Below are 20,489 nucleotides of genomic sequence, written 5' to 3'. Positions count from 1 at the left end.
TGAATCCATTGCATTCTTATTCTCCTGTATACACTAAGAGTCCATTGCAATGAACTGCCTAGAACTCCTCAGTACCTCTCCAGAACCAGCTTTCCCAGATCTCCACTCATGTTCATAATTATTTGCATATCTTTTCTATATTTGAATAATTTTTTATAGTTCCCCTCACCCCATGTTGAACCAGGACTAAAAAAGCACTTCAAGTACAAGTAGCCATTCAGTACTGTTTCTCATCCCACTTCTTCTACTTAACGTTTTGTTTCAATGTCTGTCCACAACAACAGAAAGGATAAATTGAATTTGGTGAACGGTTAAAAATAATCTCTCTAGTGATGTTTTTCAAACTGATCTCATTTGCAGTTACAATGCTCATTTGTGGAGCTCATCTTGCTTTCTCTCACAACAGTCCAACTTCCTAATCTAAATAACTGTATTTTAAGCTTCAGTGTGTACAATTTCAATTTCTACCTCCCTGCACACCTTGACTAATCAGTTATCTTGTTAAGTAAACAGTTTGAGGAGATAACATTAGGAAAACCTCCATCTCAGCTTTCTAATAGAAGCCATTAGTGGCCTGAAGAGGTGATACCTCCAACCAGCAGGATCCCACTGTCTGACGGAAAACTTTTCCCTGAGTGACGCCAGCAGCCTGGACTGCTGAATGTTTGAAGCATATACTGGGGAATTTCTGCTACCAGTATGTTCTTTTCTCAGTTTTACGCCAAAGCATTTGGTACTGATCTGAGAACTTCTTTTTGGGACAGCACCATGCCATCTTTGACAGAGGTGTGAGACCCCTCCAGAGAAGACCACCAAGATGTTCCAAGAGCTGGAGCCCCTCTGCTCTGGAGACAGGCTGGAAGAGCTGGGGTGTTCACCTGGAGAAGAGAAGGATCCAGGGAGACCTTAGAGGCCCTTCCAGTGCCTGAAGGGACTCTGGAGACAGACTTCAGGACAAGGGCCTGGAGTGAAGGAGAAGGGGGAATTGCTTCCTACTGACAAAGGGCAGCACTAGATAGGATATTGGGAAGAAATTCTTCCCTGTGAGGGTGGTGAGGCCCGGGCACTGAGAAGCTATGGCTGCCCCAATCCTGGAAGTGTTCAAGGGCAGATTGGACCGGGCTTGGAGCAACCTGGAATAGTGGAAGGTGTCCCTGCCCATGGAAGGGGGTGGGAATAAGATCATCTTTAAGGTTTCCTCCAACCCAAACCATTCTGTGATTCTATGATTTTTTGATCAGTTCCCAAAGCAGAGCTAACCATAAAAATATTTTCTTTGTTTTGGAGAGGCAAGTCCCTCTAATGCAAGTGTGACAACCTGTATAATCCCACCACACCCACTGCCAAGGTGATAAATGCACAACTGCTGAGTTCTTCAGTGGGACATTTTTACCCGCTCTGAGGCACATGTTGAGTGTGTTCCTGAGTTTAACTCACTTTCCCAGCACAGAGATGTTCCTCACTCCAGGGAACCTTCCTTCATCCCTGACAACAGGCCAAGCTGTGAGCAAGCAGACAAGCTTGAACTGAAAAACTGAATCACAGGATCAGCACCTCGATAACCCCCTGTACACACCATAAGGTTATTCTCACACCCATTTCACAACAATCAATTTTTGATTGCAGCAACCCTTCTGTACCCTTTGATACTTTGCACATGGGTTTCTGCATTTAACTCTCTTTGGGGCACCTGCAGCTCTCAGGAGGTCTGGTGGGGTCACAGACAAGACATTTCAGCCATACTCACAACCACCACTGTCACAGGGATCATCTCTCCTCTCAACTCCATTCTTCTCATCACAAATGAGCTACAGGCAGGTTTGGATCTGCCATCCAGGCAGTCAATTCCAACATCTTCACTGGCACAACCACACTGTACATCTTTTATTTCCCCTAAGCATTTGGTATTTGAATTTTTCCTCCCTTTGCATATTTCTAGCTTTCATCTTTTCCAATCCAATCAACATTTTATTTGGCCCACGCGTTATATCAAATCCTATCCTCATTTACATCGTTCCTGCACTCTCAAATTTTTGTGATTTCACCCACTTTAGGATTATCTCTGAATTTAACAGTCTTTTACACAGTTATCGCTATCTAAAAAAATTAAACAACTCACAGACTTTAAAAAAAGAAGAAAAATAAAGCAGGACATCTAAACACCACAAATGCTTAAATCATTAAATACGTACAGACCAAAATCACTAATACATAAAAGACCTAATGTAATTCCAATAACAGTTAATTAAAATTCAAAGCAAAGCAACACAGTGAAGTGCTTGATGACATCCTGACGACAAGCTGATCAAAAGCTCCTGAATAAAAAAATTACTTGAAATTTGGTCTAAATGAGGCAGCACCCATGTAAGATCTTTCCCAGCTCAGCTTGGGTTTTTCACACTTCCCTCTTCCAGTTCCAGTTTTCACCATTTTACTGATGCAAGAACTAATAACACATGAATTACTGGCAGTGAAATTTTTTGGTGTCTGGGGTCAAATCTATTTTTAAAAGCAGAGAATGCACTCTGCTTTTAAAAAGCACAGAAATCACTGAATCTACTGAAGAAATCGTAACTACCCAAAACAGCATTATCCTGGATTTGAAAATGAAGGAAACATTTATCAGTAACACAATAATTGTGCAACGTTAAAATGAAACCATATAGGAAGTTCTAAAATATGCATATTGTCCATGTATTTTGCAAAAACAATGTATTTAAAATAGTCACAACATCTATTTATACTCTTTGACCCCACATTATCAAATCAGAACAGTATGTCAGAATTTTAATGAAATCTAGAACAATGGTTTTGATATAGAAAAGGTCAAAGCCTTGAAATTCTAAAACAGAAAGTTACTAAAGAATTCACAGGCAAATATTTTAATTTAGACAGGCATATAGTATCATTTAAAGGACGCAAGAGATGCAGTAGAAAGACAGTAGTCAAACAAGTATTAGTGTAGTTTGACTGGGAAGATACATAAACAAGAAAAGAGAGGAAAATTCTTCTGCATTAAAAAAAATTCAAAATTACTCCATTCTAGTGATTTTAAATTTCTAGTCTGTGTCCAGTATATTTGATACTTTCTCTAGTTCACTAACTGTTTGATATAAATTATTTCTCAGCCAGATTTACCTGCCTAAGCAACTTCCATATGCATATTAATTCATTTGCCTAGAGCACATCCCTTCAGATGACAGCCATTTAACCACACATCCTGGATACATGCATACGGAATGTGTTTACACCCTGGAAATCTGTGGCAGTTGCATCAGCCTCACTTAATCTGACCTTGACTTCCAACAATTTCTGTTTGCAGGAGAGAATAATTTTCTTCTCTGCTAAAAACTGTTGCATCAAATAATAACTTCACTTAAAGCAGTAATTCTCACTTGAACCCCATCTAAGTCTTGCTGCCTGAGATGAGCAAGATGTGATTCAATCTTTCCCCAGCACAAACCATAATTCAGGCTGGCACTGGTGCTCTCTTACGCAACATGATCAAGGCAGAAAACATCAGAAACAAAGCCTCTTCTCTGTGCAAGAGAATACACATTGTCAGAAGCTACAACTGGATAAATCACCTAATACATATATACATACATTATATATATGTGTATATATACACACACATATCTACAGAAGCAGAAACGCTGTGCAAACTGATTCAATACACGACTTGACTCCTCTTGGTCATTACCCAAAGCCATCCACAACACCCAAAGGGTTTCTCACCTGTGGCAAGTGTAACTGGAGCCCCTCGCTGGGAATGGGCTGGCGAGATGGAGTCTGGTCCAGCTGCATGTTAAACAGGGATGCCAGGGCTGACTGAGCAGCCCGAGCTTTTGCCAGCTTTTTATTCCTTCCCGAGCCTTCAAAAGTCTGACCGTCCACCGCCACAGCCATGACAAAGTTTTTGGCGTGGCTCTCTCCGCTCTCCGAGAGGAACTCATACTTCAGCCCCGGGCGCAGCTCATTGAGGATCATGACGGGGTTCTTCCCACTGGCTGTGGGGTAAGGTGAGGGTGGGGGGAGAGGCGACTGGGAAAGGCTGCTGGCTATGGCAGATGATGGCAATCCGTAGTCCCCGCCAGAGCCAAAGGACCCGTCCCCATTGGACCCCAGATAAAAGGAAGCGTCAGAAGGGACTGGCGTCTCAAACCCGTTGAAAAGGGTGTCAGGGAAATCCGCTTGGTCGGATGTAAAGTCCGTGTTAACTGACAGAGTCCTGCCCATGGCCAGGTGGGCTTCTGAGGCATTTGGGAACTGGACAAAGGAGCGCAGAGCCTTCTCAGCAGCATGAAGTTTGGCTTTCTTTTTTGTCGGGCCAGACCCCTCAAACACCTGCCCATTGACCTCCACTGCCATCACAAACATGGGGGCGTGGACCGGCCCTGTCTGGGAGAGGAGTTTGTATTGTAAACCAGGTTTAATCTCATTAAGCTGCATCAGGGCGTTCTTTGGCAGAACAGGGCCAGGCATTTTCTTCCTCTTCTTGGGGCGAAATTTGGAATGGCCATTGTTGCCTTCCTCCAGAGGTCTCTTCCTGCTGCTGCTGCCACCACCGTTGGAGAGCAGGGTCCCCTCCCCGGGCCCCTGCCCGGCGCTGTCCTTTGGGGGAACGTTGTCCACATTGCGGTTTTCTTTAATGTCGGTGCTGCTCGAACCTGCGGTGCCCAGAAAGAGTAACTTACAATGCCTTCGGTGCAGGATCTTGTAAATGCAAAATTTATAGATTCCTTTATATCTCTTTGTAACTGGTTAAGTGATGTGTGCTCACAGGTTAAATATTTTTGTAATACAATTGGAGATGATGATAATGTAACAAACCTCTCAATAATTCAAGAATTAACACAATCTTCAAACTACACACTTGATACAACTGTACAGCAAAAAATCACTACAACTTTTTTTTCCCTTTTAATTATGCTGGAACAAAACTTTTACTTGTAAGGTATATTTAGCCTAAAAAATTCTTTACATCAGAAATATATATAGCAACATATGCCCACAAAACAAACAACTACCATTAGTAAAATAAAAATGGATGCTTAAGACCACAACTCTGAGCCAGATATTTATTTCTATTGTATTATCAGTTTAGTCATGTTACTTTTTTACCTCAGTGATTTTAGTTGCTTAAATTGAAAAACTACATAAATAAAACCTTCATTCAGAGCAATAAAAAATTAGGCAGCTCTTTGGTAGGTACCATGACTGAAGAGTGTTTGAATGCTTTTGTTTCTGTTTAGCTATTCCATATTTTTCAAATTTAGTTCTTTTTTTATACCTTTCCTAAACATTCATTTCACCTCATCCCAATTTTCTCAGGAAATACAGCTGGCCACTGTGCCAGCATGGCCACAAGACTACATATTTCCACACAGCTTTCTGTTAAAAAGATCTCTTATTCATCATTTACAAACAGTAATTCCTTGTTGAGAAAACTGCAGTCATGGAGTTACAAACCCAAAAATCATTAGAGATCCTCTCTAAGGCTATGCACAACAGAAGTGTGACAAAAGCTGTCCAGTCATAGTGATAATATTTTAATGAGAGGGCAGGGAAGACAATATAATATTAATTTAATGATTTGTTTTCAAAAATATAAGTTGTGGCAATGATGTCAGAGCTGTATTTAAGGAATTAAATTTGCTATAAGTTCAAAGACCTCATTTTCACCCTGATAAAGAAACTTAGGAAATTAACTATTTGTGCTTTCTATTAGCATTTATGAATGAAAATTTAATAGGTCAAGTATTTTTAACTCTCCTGTTCCAAAACTTCAATAGATCTGTATTACATCTACACTGATCCAAGCTGGTAAATGCTCATTGAAATTAGAGCAAACCAAGGTGGAAGCTCACTTTCACAGTGACACATTCCTGTGACACTTTTCAGTCTTCCCTAAGAATCCCCTACCATGCACACATCACTTTGCCCAGGTTACAAAGCTGATGGAATGGTTACTAAATTTTCATTTATAACATCCTCCAGCAAAAGCTCGATAGGTTACTCCTTTCGGTGCTCAAAGAGAAAAAAGGGAAGGAAAAAAAAAGATCAAAAGAAAAAGCCAAAGTAGGAACACATTTTGTTAAAGCACAGCTGCACAACAAAGAATTGTACAGTACTGATCATGCAATTAAGTCAATTAAATTTGGTCAAGAATTGAAATTCTGAAGCATTTAATTGCTAGAAATCTGCTAGATTTAATCAAGTATCTCTTGTTCAGCCACAAACCACAAACATTGCCTGGAGAATGAAGGCTATAGGGCCACAACTGTCAGTACAGCGTTCATGCATATACTCTTCATAAAAATATAAATTTATGGTGGAGGAATCTAAGGACAATGGAGGAAATTTTTAAATCTTTCCTTACAGTGAGCTTCTTACATCTCATCTAAAACATCATTTCTGGAACACTGCCCTTACTGGTGGCACCAGGTATTTGTTATCAACCACCAAGACTTTCAGGCTAAACAGAAATCATTATGACTAATTAATGGTCTCTGGTTTCACTTCTTTTTATATGAAAACTACCAGTGCCTGTGGAAACCACAGAAAGAAAACAGGAGTTGAACAGACTCCAGCTGAACATTAAAAAGAGTAATTTTTGCATATAAGCACAGCAGCTGAACTAACTCCTTCATCAGGTAGGGGAAACAATATCCTGAAAGAGAGGAGGGACTTGTAGGGAGCAGGAAATAAACTTGCATGCTTACCTTGTCTCATTAAGAGAGAAGGAAAGAAAACTACTCCTTGCCTGAGAGCTACTAGGCTTTGTTAGCTTTGGAGCATCTGCAGGGTGGGAGAAACTTGGAAAAAAAGCACATAGGGAGCTGATCCTGAGTCAAACCAACAGACCAGGAAAGGAGGTAACACTGTGGAGTTGATCCAAATCCAAGTACATGATAGAAAGTAGGACTTCCTGTGCAAACCAAAAGGACCTGTGCTTGTTTGAACCCACAGAGTTGCTGGACTGCAAGGAAAGGTCCCTCCCTGGCAGACCGAGGGCAAAGGTTTGCTTTTGGTCCTTTTCCTCAGCCTGTCCTGCCCAGCAGTGCTGAGGCCCTCTAATTACCTGAGGGCTTGGGAAGATCTCACAGATTAGTCAAAACTTAACCTGTTCAAGTCAGGCATGTCACCTCTAACTTTGTCCATGTTCCGACATGGACTAACTCCTCCAGGCCAGCCACTCCCTGATGCCTTCTCCAGGCATGCCACCCTTCCAGGGAAGTTAGGAATGGCCCTCCTGGCTCTTCCTCACCTTGCCCAGTTCCCCATCTGTGACAGGACCACCAGACCCCAGGAGAGGGTATCACACCAGCATAAGGACACAGTGACCCTCCCCACAGCAGCCTCGCAGCTCTGGGTTCTCCCAGAGATCATAGCAGGGAGCCACATGTGCTTTTTTTCCCCCCAAAGAAAGTTTTCTAATGGCTTTTAAAGACCCCATAAACTCATAGCATCCATGATGTCCTGAGCAAGGCACTTCACCACTTCATTACCAATGGCATGAAAACATCTCCCAGTGCATTATTTGATCCTCCACCTGCTAGTCTTAATGTATCTCCTGGGTTTTATTTGCTGGTTTTTAAAGTTTGATGATTCTAATATTAAACACTACATGTTGTGCATGATTTTAGAGAAATCACTAGTATTTCTAGTCTTTAAATCTAATTTTTCAAGGAATGAATGCTTTTTTTAGAGAGCCCTTTGAGGTCCATCACACCTGCTGTGTATTTAAGGCTTTAATGCAGTATTAACATATATAAAAACACTTGATTGAGATCCTGTTTTCTTAAACGTTTATACAACCCATGATTTAGAAATTGGGTATTTTTCATGAGATTGGTGTATTTTCTAGTCATTAAAAATAGCTGGCAGCTTCAATTAGATATTTGATTGATGTCTGTGGAAGCCACCTTAGCAAAAATCATAGCTGACACCAACTTCAGCTGAAGGACAGTCCTGCCCCCAGATCTCATCTGAGTGCTTACAAGAACACTCAAAGCAGGAAAGAGGCATGGGGAATTTTTCATGCCAGGAAAGAAATAAATCTTCTGTCTGGATGTGCTGGCTTATTTTTGGGTTTATTCCCTGTAATTAAAAAGCGTCTGCCATCAAGATATTTTATCCGTTGGGGACCTTCCATTACCTGCTTGCTGAGAGACAACACTCCCCCTGCTCTGTCTGATCTGGAACACAATTAATTAAATTCAGATGACTCTTAGCTGAACCAAAAGATGGTTCTAGCTACCTCTTTATACTGCTGCTCTAATTTAGTGGCCTGGAGAAATTCTAAGTAAGTCTTTTTTTTCATTAAAAAACAAGCAGAAAAAAACACATGCTCTCTTCTGAGCATTTTTTAGAAAAAGGAGCAAACAGATCACACAGATCAAAGAGAAAGGTCAGGAGAATCACATGCTTGTGTCCCAAGCGTTCAGAGTGATGCAGACACACCAGACATGCAAAGCAACAGAAAACAAATAAAAAACTTCTAAAAAACCGTATCTGTCCCCAAATATTTTGTAACATCTCTATGACCAAAGGATAATGAAGGAAAACACTAAAAATTGAAGTCTGAAACACTGTTTGTCAGGGATATTAATTTATTAATGTAAGACATCATCACTGTCTTATATTTCATCTGAACCAAAAAAAATCATCTTAATTCTGGCTTCTGCAGAGGAATTCTCATTATGCAACCACAGGCTACAAAGACTGCATAGCTCACCTTCCCTTCCTTTAAGAAAGTTTCCCCAAATACAGTTATAAAATAATAAAATATTTAATAGGCGACTTCTAATATGCCACTTCACTATTTTAAGAGACATAAAAGTAAGGAGAGATAAAAAGTTTAAAAAACATGTATCTCTGCACAAATCAAAGCAAAGAACTTAAGAATTTAAACTTTGATTTCTCCCTCCCTCACCCCCGCCCCAGCAGATGATTTAACATTTCAAATTCATGATGTTTGCATGGGCACACAAAGGAAGGTCATCTTGCACTTTATATGAACCGGGCTTAGCCAAGGTTCTGACATCTCAAAACTGAAGTTATACAAATGCATTCCCTAAACAGTTCCATTGAGCCAGGCTCCTGACAAAATAACAAAATCCTTGAATGGTTTCCCATAATGATGCACTAACACAAAAAAACCCAGAAGCTGACAAAAATTTAGCGTTTTGCTTAATGACACGGAATTAAAGAATGCCCCTATAAAGACATTATATTTCTCCAGCTCAGGAAGGCACCTTCTATTCATGCTGAGCTATACCATTATTGAGAAAAGGGATGCTTTATCAAAAATAAAAATCTTATGTGAATTATCTAATTACACTACTTTTTGATGGCCTCCTTAGGGAGGCCACTTTTAGAAACAGCTAAAACATCCATTTGAAGTAATTTCTTATATATAAAGGAAAAGAAAATTAAACCAAGCATATTCCAGTTGAGTTCACTGTTTCACTAAGGAAAAAAGATTAATTTTATTTCAGGTAATAATTTTCGCTTTGGTTTTGGTTTTTTTGGCAGGGTGAGGATTTTTGTTTTGGGTTTGTTTGGTTTATTTTAACACAATGATTAAACTTCCTCATCTCCCCCTAAAATTGTTCTGTAACTCCTCTAGACTGAATTACAACTCTTCTGCTCCCAAGCAATTGCTGGGCTTTGTCACCTTTGCCAGATGCACTCTTTAGCCACTGCCACTTGAGGGAAAAAGAAGCACATTTGTTATTACATAATATACAATTATTTACAGTCAGGCACAGCACAGCAGCAACAGAACAATTCTCTGAGTCACAAAAAGAAATAGATAGCTGAAAGGCAAATAACAGTAAAAATATTTTAGAATGGTTTAATGAGAATACTTTTCTTACAAGTTATCAGACCTTGATTATACCCCAGAGTTAGCACTCGCACACTTGGCTGCATCAGTATGCATCAAGATGATTACTTTATTTGACCATTTTTGTGCTTTAAAATCACTTTAATAATTCAGTAGTTCAGGGTTGGGACAATCAACATCTAAAGAGAATCATCAGGCTATGTGAGACCTGCACAGAGCTCCTCCAGCTCCTCCTTTGCCTTTTCCTTTCTCTGTTTCTGCCTTCCCTCCATCATATTGTACTCTTCAACTCCATCCCCTTCATCTTACCACTCACTCCTTAACAGTGCTTAATCCTTGGCATGGGCACTGCTATTATCCCTCCCTTCCTCACTGCCGGTTCAAAACAGGGAAATATTTTATTTGATTAGTCAGCTGCTGTAAGAAAAATCTAAAGTATAAAGTGTAATACAGAAGGTGCAATTATATTAACATATTTAAAACACTGTTAATGCAAAAGCTCCAATTCACCCTTCTTTACGACATTTTAAAGTATTGTCTTTTCCACATCCAAAGTTTCTTTGCAGTTGCCCCTGTGCTTGGGAGAAAAAAAAATCACTTTCAGAAACTATTAGTTTATTACTATGTAAATAAACATATCTTACTCATGTTTTCTTCATCGTCTACATCCATTGTGAAATATCTTTGCTGGTTTCTTGGCTGGCGGAGACTGCTTCTGTCTGGAAAACAGGGAGGGGATATTTAGGCTTTAAGGGAGCAACTTGTAAGGTAAAGTATTGAATGTCCTTTAAAAGCAGCAGCCTGGGCCCTAGCTTGGCACTGGGCTGTTTGGGTAAATCCTGACCAAAGATCCCTCCTAAAACTGAAATGATTGTCAGTGACTGAAAGATGCAGTCCCAATCTGTCGAAGGCCAGAGTGGGAGGATGAAGACCGCAACGAGGTCTCCCCACAGGGAGAGACCCTCTCTCCTCCAGGCTGAACAAGCCAAGTGCCCTCAGCTGTTCCTCCTATGGCTTCCCCTCCAGACTCTTCACTTTCTTCACAGCCTCCTTTGGACGTTCTCTAATAGCTTCATGTCTTTTTTGTATTGTAGTGCTCAAACCTGTCGCTAGGATTCAAGGTGAGGCCACGCCAGCCCAGAGCAAGCAGGACAATCTCCTCCCTTGCCCAGCTGGTGATGCTGTGCCTGATGTCCCTCCTGGCTGCCAGGGTATTGATGACTCCTACTCAACTTGCCATCAGCCAGGAGCCCCACAGGTCCCTTCCACAGTACTGCTCTCCAGCCTCTCATTTCCTGGTCTGTACACACAGCCAGGGTTGCTTCACCCCATGTACAGAAACCAGCCCTTGCCCTTGTTAAACTTCTTATGGTTGGTGACTGCCCAGCCCTCAAATTTGTAAAGGTCTCTCTACAGGGCCCTTCTGCCCTTGAGGGAGTCAACAGCTCCTTCCAATTTAGTATTGGCAGCAAACTTATTTAGTATTCCTTTGATTTCTGTCTCCAGACTGTTTATGAAGATGCTGAAGAGCAGAGAGACAAGGATGGAGCCCTGTGGAACGCCACTAGTGACTGAACACACACCTGATGTCACCCCATCCACTATAACCCCTTGTGCCCAACCCCTGAGACAGTTTGCATTACACAACATCAGCACACTCCACTGTAACAAGAGAATATTAGTTGACTGTAATCAATAGAATTTGTAAATAATTATCACCTTAATTAGCACATCACACCTGCTCCAGTTACTCCTGCAACTTTGTACTCAAGGACAAAAGACTTGAACAATTCCTGGTTTAACTCCTACCAACGTGATCAGTGAGTTCCCTGAGCCAAGCTAGAAGTGAAAAAGGCTCTAGAGCTGCCCCACACTTCCACACCATGGATAAACCCTCCTGAGGAGCTGGTTGATCAGCCTGGGCTCAGCAACTCACCCTACAGCCTGAAGGAGAGAAAAGGCAAGCTCCTCTCTGCTAAAAGCAGAAGCAAACAAAAACTCCATTTGCATAAATATCTGTATCATTTTGGGGGTTTTTTAAATAATTTCAGTAACTGTGCTAAAACAGATTCAGAAAGCATCAAGGAAGATTAACAGCCAAGGACAGTTGACAGAAGAGCCCTGAGGCACCTAAGAGATGCAACCCTACAGTATTAATGCAGCCAAATGACACTAAGCTCTCTGTTTTAAGCTTTAACCATATATGTTTAAGAGTTAGTCTACTCTTGGCAAATAAAGAATGATCACCTTTTTTCCTAATCCTTTCTTTATAAAAAAATACATGAGTACAGTTAGCAGCACTCAGCTCCGCTCTCCAGTCCCCCACAACTGCACCAGCAGATCACTCTGGTAAAGAACCTCAGGGTCATAGAACCATTGACTTCAAACCTTCAAGATCAAGTCTAGCCTTTTACTGAGTAAGAGCATGCCCGCACTAAACCAAAGCATGAAATGCCACGTCTGTTTGTTACCAGAGCAATTCCAGAGATGGTGATTCCACCACTTCCCAAGGCAGCCTGCTAAGCCTCCCTTACTCTAAGCACATCACTACATGACTGTGTTTTATACAACTATTTCCATTACAACTAATTGCTAAAAACCACCCACTTCAAGTCAAAAATACTTGGAAGAGAATAAATTAGATATTTTAACAGTATGAAATGCTGTGGGTTCCCCAACCCCAGCACTGTTCAAAGCCAGGCTGGGTAAGGCCTTGAGCAACCTGCTCTAGGGGAGGTGTCCCTGCCCACAACTGGTACTGGATGATCTCTAACGTCCATCCCAACCCCTTAACATGGTATGATTCTATGAATAATGTGTAGGAGACAGTACTGAGCTGGGCAGAGAGAATGAACTCCGTACTCTGCATACACATTTATCTTCCAAACTTCCTCCCAATGTTATCCATGGGGTTTTTTTCCCACCTGGCTTTCAAATGTAGAGGATTTGATAAGAAGAAAAAATGTTTTTCAAAGTCCTTCCATATAAAATAGGATCTATGTATGCTTTCAGAAAGAGAGGGGAGATTCTTTCACAAAATGGACTCTGAGCCTGAGCTGCTCACTACAAAAAAAAGCTTCCTCTCTTGCCAAGGCATGCTTGATTACTTCTGAAAACGTTACTGATTCAGTTATCATTTCACTTTGAAGAAGGAACAGCATTTCTGACTTCTTTGACTGTGGGAGTGTGTTTGCTTTGGTTCAGTCCAGGTCTCCCCTCTATGTTCCTTAAGTTTGGTGTACCCCAGTTGGCGCCCCCCCTGTTTTATTAAAATCACCCTGTCTGTCATTTTTATCTCCTCCCAGGGCTCTGTCTGTCACTCTGCCACCCCTCCCAGGCTTCTGGAAAGTTCTACCCAGGGGGCCAGGTGACTGGTCCTGGGAAAGAAGTCCCTCCCTTCCCCTGTTACAGTTGGTTCCCTTATGTGTCCCTCGTTCTGTTTGCTGCACCCTTCCCTTCCCTGGTTGGTTGTTCTGTACCCCCCCAGGTCTCCCCCCCCCATGCAATCCCCTGCACGAGATCTGCAGGTGCTCTGGGTTGGGCACCCCTGGTGGTTGAGGTCCCCCCCGTTCAGAGGACCAATAAACTTTCTGGATTTAACCCAACTCTGAGCCTGCCCCCTTTCCTCCGCCGTCTGCCTTCATCGCCGCGGTCCCTTGGAAGGACCCACGAGCCAGACCTCCGATCCCTCCGATATCAGAGGCTGGCCCCCGTTGCCTGCTGTGTCCCGAGCTGACCGGGCTGAGTGGGAACTGTTCCCAGAGGACACAAAGGCATTTGACCTGCCAAACTTTTATTCGAGCAGCAAAACTGCATTAATAAACATATTCACTGCCTGTAAATAACCTGTTTAGCAACTGACATGCAGGAACATCTCAGGTCCTACAGACACAAAGCCTCCACGTGAGGTTGGGCGATGGTCATCTGGCATCTGAGCAAGGACACCTTCCAAAAGGACTTCACTGAAGCTGTGCATCTGCCTTGGACACCAAGATATGATAAACTCTCACATTTTGTTCCTGCTCAGATAAGGGACACAACTACAGTAACATTCTCAGCACTGGAAAAATCTTTTATTTGGGAAAAAAAGTGTAAGAGTAAAGGAAAAAGCTTAATTGCTGTTCAGAGATTAACAAACTTTAAAAAACAGCAATAAGGAATGACTGCCATAAATACAAAGTGATTTGGGTCAGTGTACTTACAGCATGTTCTGTGTGGAACAGGGCTGTGGGAGAAGCCAGCTCCATGTTTTCTCTCAGGTATACTTATAAAATAAATTGAGGGTTTGACTGAACTATGCTGGTGTAGCAGAGGGGAGTTTTTTGTTCGTAACACAGAGCACCAAACCTCCACCCAGCTCTTTCCTAAATTGACTCACCGAAGCCAAGGGATTCTGCACAGCAGCACACCCTGAAGTGTTCTGACTACAAAACCTTTCTTTTCCTAGATGCGTTAAAAGCCAGCCATATCAAACAGGAAAACAACATCTAAATGGATGCTAATTTAAGTGGAGCCAGGAGAAAGCATACTTTTAATCCTCTCCTGGTTTTAAAGTCTAATTCCTGTAGAGTATTTCCAAAGATAGGAAGAACATCAGAAGTACCTAAAAATGCAGCAGCCAGCACAAGAGAATTTGTCTTTATCTTCACAGGAGACTACTTGAGAGATTTTTAAGTAAATGTTAACTATAGCAAGCACACACCACAGGAGGACTTAGAGAGCACCTGCATTTCTTCTGTTTGACTATCCTAGGTATCGACTGCACGCAAAAAAGAGTTGTGAAAGACCTTAAGAGTTATCTTGGTTTATTCTCATTACTGAGAGAAAACCTAAATATGTCTTGAAAGCGAAATTTAGCAGCTAACAACACTACATTCAGCAAATGGCATATATGCAAAACATCGCATTAACCTGACAGACGACACAAAACTGTTAGAAAACAATGTAAGTCAGAAAGCTGCAGTTTTAGAGAAGTTTCACATTTGTTAAAAAGTTCTCTCCTTCCAAACTTTGAAAGCCAAGTGAAATAAAACGTGGATCTTGCTCAAAATATTTCCAACAAACCAGATTTCTTATGAATCCAAAGTGCAAACACTGAAGTTGCACTTAACAAAGAGGTTCAAACCTCACCTTAAAACTATGTTTACAAACACCACCACCACCCCTCCACCAACTCCTTTGTTTCAGCAATTAAATGCAGCAATTCAAACCCTACCTTTCCTCTCAGATCGCTTCATCCTCCTGCATTTCCAGTGCAGTCAGGCTGTGCTGCAGAGGGTCCCCATTCCCAGAGCCATGGCTTGACGTGATGCCACACACCCCCCTACCACCTGTGTCATCTCCTCACCCCCTCCCAAAGCGGCAGAACGTATTCCCAAAAGGAGGGTTATCCCTGTGCTCTCTCTACCCAGCCCCTGGAACCCTGGAGCGCACCAGTGCACTGCCCAGTGAACAAAGATGAGTGAAGAATGCAGCTCACCCCTACCCACTGCCAGAAGCACGTGTGACAACCCTTTGTCACACAGAAGGGGCAAGGAAGGACAGTTCTCTTAGAAAGACTAGATCAAAGACATCCTCACTGCTAGGTGTGGAAAGGCTCAATTAATTTTATTTTGTTATTAATAAAGAAGGGCAAGTCTTCAGTCCTGTAGCTCAGAAACAAGGAGAGACATAAGCAAGGAAATATTTATACAGCCTAGTGCATGAAACAAAATGCTTTCAGCATCCTTTACAACAGTTTCTCATGTTCACATTTCATACACTGCCTCAAAAGGCACAAAATGTATTTGGAAATAGCAGGAATACATAAATATGCTAATCTCAAACATACTTTAGTCACAGATTTTCCATACAAGGGTTTCTATGCCAGGCCTGACCAAGAGGCCTCCTATTGTCAACATTACCTGTGGTATTTTTCAGCCTTTTCACACACTAAAACATAACATGTGACATTATGGGATAATGTGATATCATCCTATCTCCCCATTTGAGTGACCAAAAAATGTATGTTGATCCTGTAGATCCTACAGATCACCAGCTCAGGCTGAGGGTTGCAGCTATCCTTTAATCCTACCCTCAGATTAAACCTCACAGGACAAAAAAGCACATGCCAGCAGGGAATGCCTACAGGGGCATGCTCCACAGGTTTCTTCAGTGTGTTACTACAGTGATGAGATTTCTCTGACCAGTCACCTCCAGCTGCTCTCAGACCTTTATTTCTCAGTACATCAGGAACGCAGCACATTATGGAATCTAGATGAACTCTGGTAGATGACTTACATGCACCATCATATTTTGACAACTATCCAGGCTGGCATTTTTTGAAAAACTTTGCCACTGGCATTTTAAATTAGCAGTACTTCACTAACCAAACCCAACATGCTCAGGGGCTCACCACTGGAACTGGGCTAATGTGCTAACAAGAAGCTCTACCTGCTGGCACTTGTTCCCCAGATCACAGCTTTTATATCTCCAGACGGTGACGGAAAGCAGAGACTGAGTGACTGTTATTATTTTTGTCTGAAGCCTAAGCACTAAAAGCTTCAAACTTCCCCAGTTCAGAGGAGCTGAAGTTCTACTTCAGCATCCATGTTATTAGACACTACTTTTCTAAGGATGATGAAGAAAGATGAACAGGAACCTTTGAGCTCAGCTGACACAATTTAGAAAGAACTTACCATGGAGAAACAAACCATCAATGCCATAGTCGTGCCACAGTCACATGTTCACCACCAAGAAACTCAGGAGGACATGAGTCCCTTCTAAGAGCAACTCCCCAAACTAGTGCTGTGCCTAATTTGGTGTGCTGTTCTGCAGGCCAATTAACAGTTTCAGGCCAAGTTTCACAGTTCAGTACACAATAAGCTGTGTGCAACAGACCAAGGACATGGAGGGTGAGGTATCTACATCTACACAGCATTGAAGGAACAACAACAATGACACGGAGAGAAAGGGAAAAAACACCCCATAGGGGGATGAGAATTCATTTTGCACCTTTGAGAAAATGGCACATTTTGTAAAATGCGAAGAGCATTCTGTGCAACTACTGAGCTCTTTACCATAATTCCTTCAGCTGCTTAAATTTTTACCACGTTCTCAGCACAGCTAAGAAAGAGACACCTAACAATGTGTACTTCTCCTTCCTTCTGGGGGAAGAGTTGCTGCATTAGCTACCTGAAGTCAAAAGTGATTTTGCTTTTAATAATTACTTTATCTGCCCTAACCTGTCAGAGATACCATTCACAAAATTTGGTGTAAAGATGGAAAAGAGACTTCTCCAGGTCACTTTTGTAGCTCTCCTCCCCAAAGCAGCTCCTAACTCTACCAATGTTTGCTCCTCAAGGCAGTGACACTAGGGTACGACACTCATGAAGGAGGCCTGAGACAAGGCCTTGCAGGATGACAGCTTTGAAGAGAGAAAAAGGTCTCTAAAATCTGACTATTGTCTGAAGAACATACACAGTGCACTTGGGAGAGAAACTTGGTGACCCACTGCAGGTGTGACATTAACAATTTTAGGAAATAAAAAATATCATAGAATCAAATCATAGACCAGTGGTTTGAGTTGGAAGGGATCTTAAAGCTCATCTCTTTCCAGCCCCTGCCATGGGCAAGGACACCTTCCACTAGACCAGGTTGCTCCAAGCCCTGTTCAACCTACCCTTGAATGATTCCAGCAATGGGGCAGCCACAGCTTCTCTGGGCCTCACCACCCTCACAGAGAACAATTTCCTTTTAACTTCTAATCTAAATCTCTTCCTATAGTATAAAACTATTCCTTCTTCTTTTATCACTATCTGCCCACATGAAAAGTCACTCTCCCTCTTTTTTATAAGCCCCCTTTAGGTACTGGGAGGTCACAATGAGGTCTTCTAGAGCATTATCTTCTCTTCTCCAGGCTGAACAACCCTGTAATATGTATGAAGTTAAATACTCAATATCCTTAAATTTATAATGTCCACATGATTAGACAAAAGCAGGCTGAAAACCGAGTGCAAGGAAGTAAATGCTGCACACAGAACAAAACTATGGCATTCAGCGTTAATGTGTGTGCTGGAAGCAGTAAATCCCATAACATCTTGTATTTCATAGATTTGACACCCACTGAGGCATCAAGGAGAAAATGGGCTGCCTTCTCTCCAAAGAAAAAGCAGTTCCCAGCTGGAATTTGGGACCTACCCATCTGCAATACTCCCATTTCACCTGCATCACTGAACCAGGAAAGCAGAGACGCTAAACAACTCAAGCATATTCCACTCAAATCCCAGAGATAAACTAACCCAGGCAAGATCAGAAGCAACACAGCCAGACTGGTAGAAAACTTCAGCATCTCCTCAGTTCTCCCCTCTGCCACTCAGTGGAACAAAGCCAGTCTATTTTTCCATGGATTTATGGCTTGTGATAGATGGAGTTTTGTGATGAAGGATTTGTGAGCCCAACTTGGAGACCCTGCAGCTGTGGCATCTCTAGTCCCTTCCCATCAGGTCCTCTGGCAGCAGGAGGCTTGAGGCCATGCTGCAGCCCCTATTTTACACATATATAAAGTATATGCATATACATCACATATCATATGATAAATTTTTTAATATATATCACATTAAAATCTCCAAGCACCAAAACCATCCTTGCGAATCTCATTTACTTATGGATTTGGCCCCTATTATCAGCTTACTTTTACATACTCTTTGAAGAAATAGTCATACACTGTATTTTGTAAGCACTTTCAAAGATATTTTAATTTTTTGCTCCCACAAGCAAGTTGTGTATTTTTCAAGCACAAGGACAATATTAGAGGCTAACAGCAGTTTTCCTTTTAGTTTTGTGTACTTCAGCAAGAATGAATATAAATTAGCAACAACTGCTAGAATTAGTAGGGGCTAAACTACAGCCTGAGAAATTGCTCTGCACAGCAAATTCCAGATCCAGAGCTGCTGGCTGCAAAATGGGAACCCCAAGAGCTCTGATATACCTCATACTGGAGTTTATTGCTCAGCTTGAAGTTTATTCAAGCCATTCCAACAGCGCCATCTGCTGTTACACAAATAATTCAGGTTGCATCTATTCCCTGGACCAAGGAAGTCTAGACCTCTGCTCCAAATTAGAAATAACTTCAGATGTTTTCAGGTTTATTCCTTTGTCTGTAACCTCCTTACTGGTTTACTGTTAGGACTGAACATCTCATTTTTAACATATTTTATTTGTGAAGGACTCCTCAAATACCTGTGACTACCAGAAATGTATTTACAATGTGCTTCCAAGGCAAAAGTGGTAATTATTCAGAGAGAAAAACTGAGCAGCCTAGACCTCCCAGTAAGTAATATCAATATTTTCAACATCATTTAAAAGATAACTGATACAGCTATCCAGTGCTAAGGAAAAGAATAGCTAATTAGAAGAAAAATCTAGAATAGTTTTAAAGGAGGTTAAAAAAGACTCAGATATCTTGAAGCTACTTCATAGAAAGATAAAAAACCAGTCACACAGGTAGGCTGATAGTTGGGATTAGGAGACAGACTTACAAATCTGACTTATTTCCTCTTTTCCCACCAAAATCAGCTATTAAGCTTTGCTCAAACACTCTGCAAACTCTCAAGTCCTACCTGCCAGCTCTGCCTATTTACTTTATTAATATGTATTGGATACACATTCATTTGCATATACATACATATTAAATTTGCAACCAGAAGGGTAACTAAGTTTTTGTAGCATCAACTTGATTCCCTTAGATATTTCTAACCAATATCCTCTCTATTTTCAAACTGTGCTGATGAAATAATTGTGAAGGGATTTAGAGTAAAAATACAAATAAAAGATATAGATATAACAATAAAGTAAATACGTGTTCAAATAAATTAAGATGAAGCCTCTTCTCCGCCAACTTATGAGCCAAATGCATCAATAAGAAAACAGAGAATCCTGTTCTATGTTTGCAAATATAGTGTGCTTACCTTTTTAACTATTGGAGAGACATGCTGATTCTGCAACCTGAAAGAAGAGGAAACTCAGTTTATTGTTTGGCTCTCTAAAAATTTAAAAGCATTACAAATGGCAACCCCTGACCTTAAAAGGGACACATTTCTGATTCTCTAAAAATAAATAGTCCATATTGCACATACACAGTCCCAGAGCGAAGTCCTTTGTAACCCTAGCAAAGAGAGGGGGACAGACCATTCTGGACATTCCTGGCTGGTTAAAAAAAAAAAAAAATTAAGAAAAAGGAATTAAGACTCAAGGCTCCTAATACTGGGGGGGTCAGAAGAAACATCCCTGAGGTACAAGCAGTTATGTAGTAGAACCCAATCTGCAATCTCTGCACCTTCTAGGAGAGAGAGTCAGAAAAAATGTGGTAAATAATGGTTTAAAACCAAAATAAACTTGTGTTACCACATCCAACTTATCCTGAAAGCAAATCCAGAGTTCTCACCTTGTTAGACTTTTTTAAATTTAGATCTTCTGGTTTTATTTTTAGGGATTGATTTTAATCCATAAAAATGGCCCCTCATACAACAACCCCCTTTCCTAACACCAGTTTCTTGAAAACACTGACACTAGTCTGTATTCTCCTGCAAAACAGGAAAATCCCTCAACTACCAGCAGTGGGGTGGAAAACAACTGGTAGATGTAGGGTAAAACACAC

The 20,489-nt window shown here is 41.3% G+C and overlaps 1 protein-coding gene across 14 annotated transcripts in view; it reads right to left on the bottom strand.

The window, feature by feature from the left end:
- The window catches only part of ADARB1 (adenosine deaminase RNA specific B1), a 65,587-nt gene that overhangs the window by 25,664 nt on the left and 19,434 nt on the right, over positions 1 to 20,489 (bottom strand). For 13 of the 14 annotated variants that reach the window (XM_069021900.1, XM_069021903.1, XM_069021913.1 and 10 more), the window contains 3 exons: positions 19,801 to 19,837; positions 10,498 to 10,572; positions 3,739 to 4,670 (listed from right to left, as the gene is read on the bottom strand). In XM_069021900.1, coding sequence (XP_068878001.1) covers positions 3,739 to 4,670; positions 10,498 to 10,525 — 960 coding nt within the window. In that variant the 5' untranslated portion in view covers positions 10,526 to 10,572; positions 19,801 to 19,837. Of the gene's footprint in view, positions 1 to 3,738; positions 4,671 to 10,497; positions 10,573 to 19,800; positions 20,485 to 20,489 lie in introns of those variants that run through there. The other variant, XM_069021914.1, reaches the window with a different exon arrangement.

The sequence above is a fragment of the Aphelocoma coerulescens genome, chromosome 7 (genome assembly GCF_041296385.1).
Source record: "Aphelocoma coerulescens isolate FSJ_1873_10779 chromosome 7, UR_Acoe_1.0, whole genome shotgun sequence".
Classification (NCBI taxonomy): Eukaryota; Metazoa; Chordata; class Aves; order Passeriformes; family Corvidae; genus Aphelocoma; species Aphelocoma coerulescens.
The sequence above is the reverse complement of the archived record's forward strand: the minus strand, read 5'-3'. Positions and strand labels throughout refer to the sequence as shown.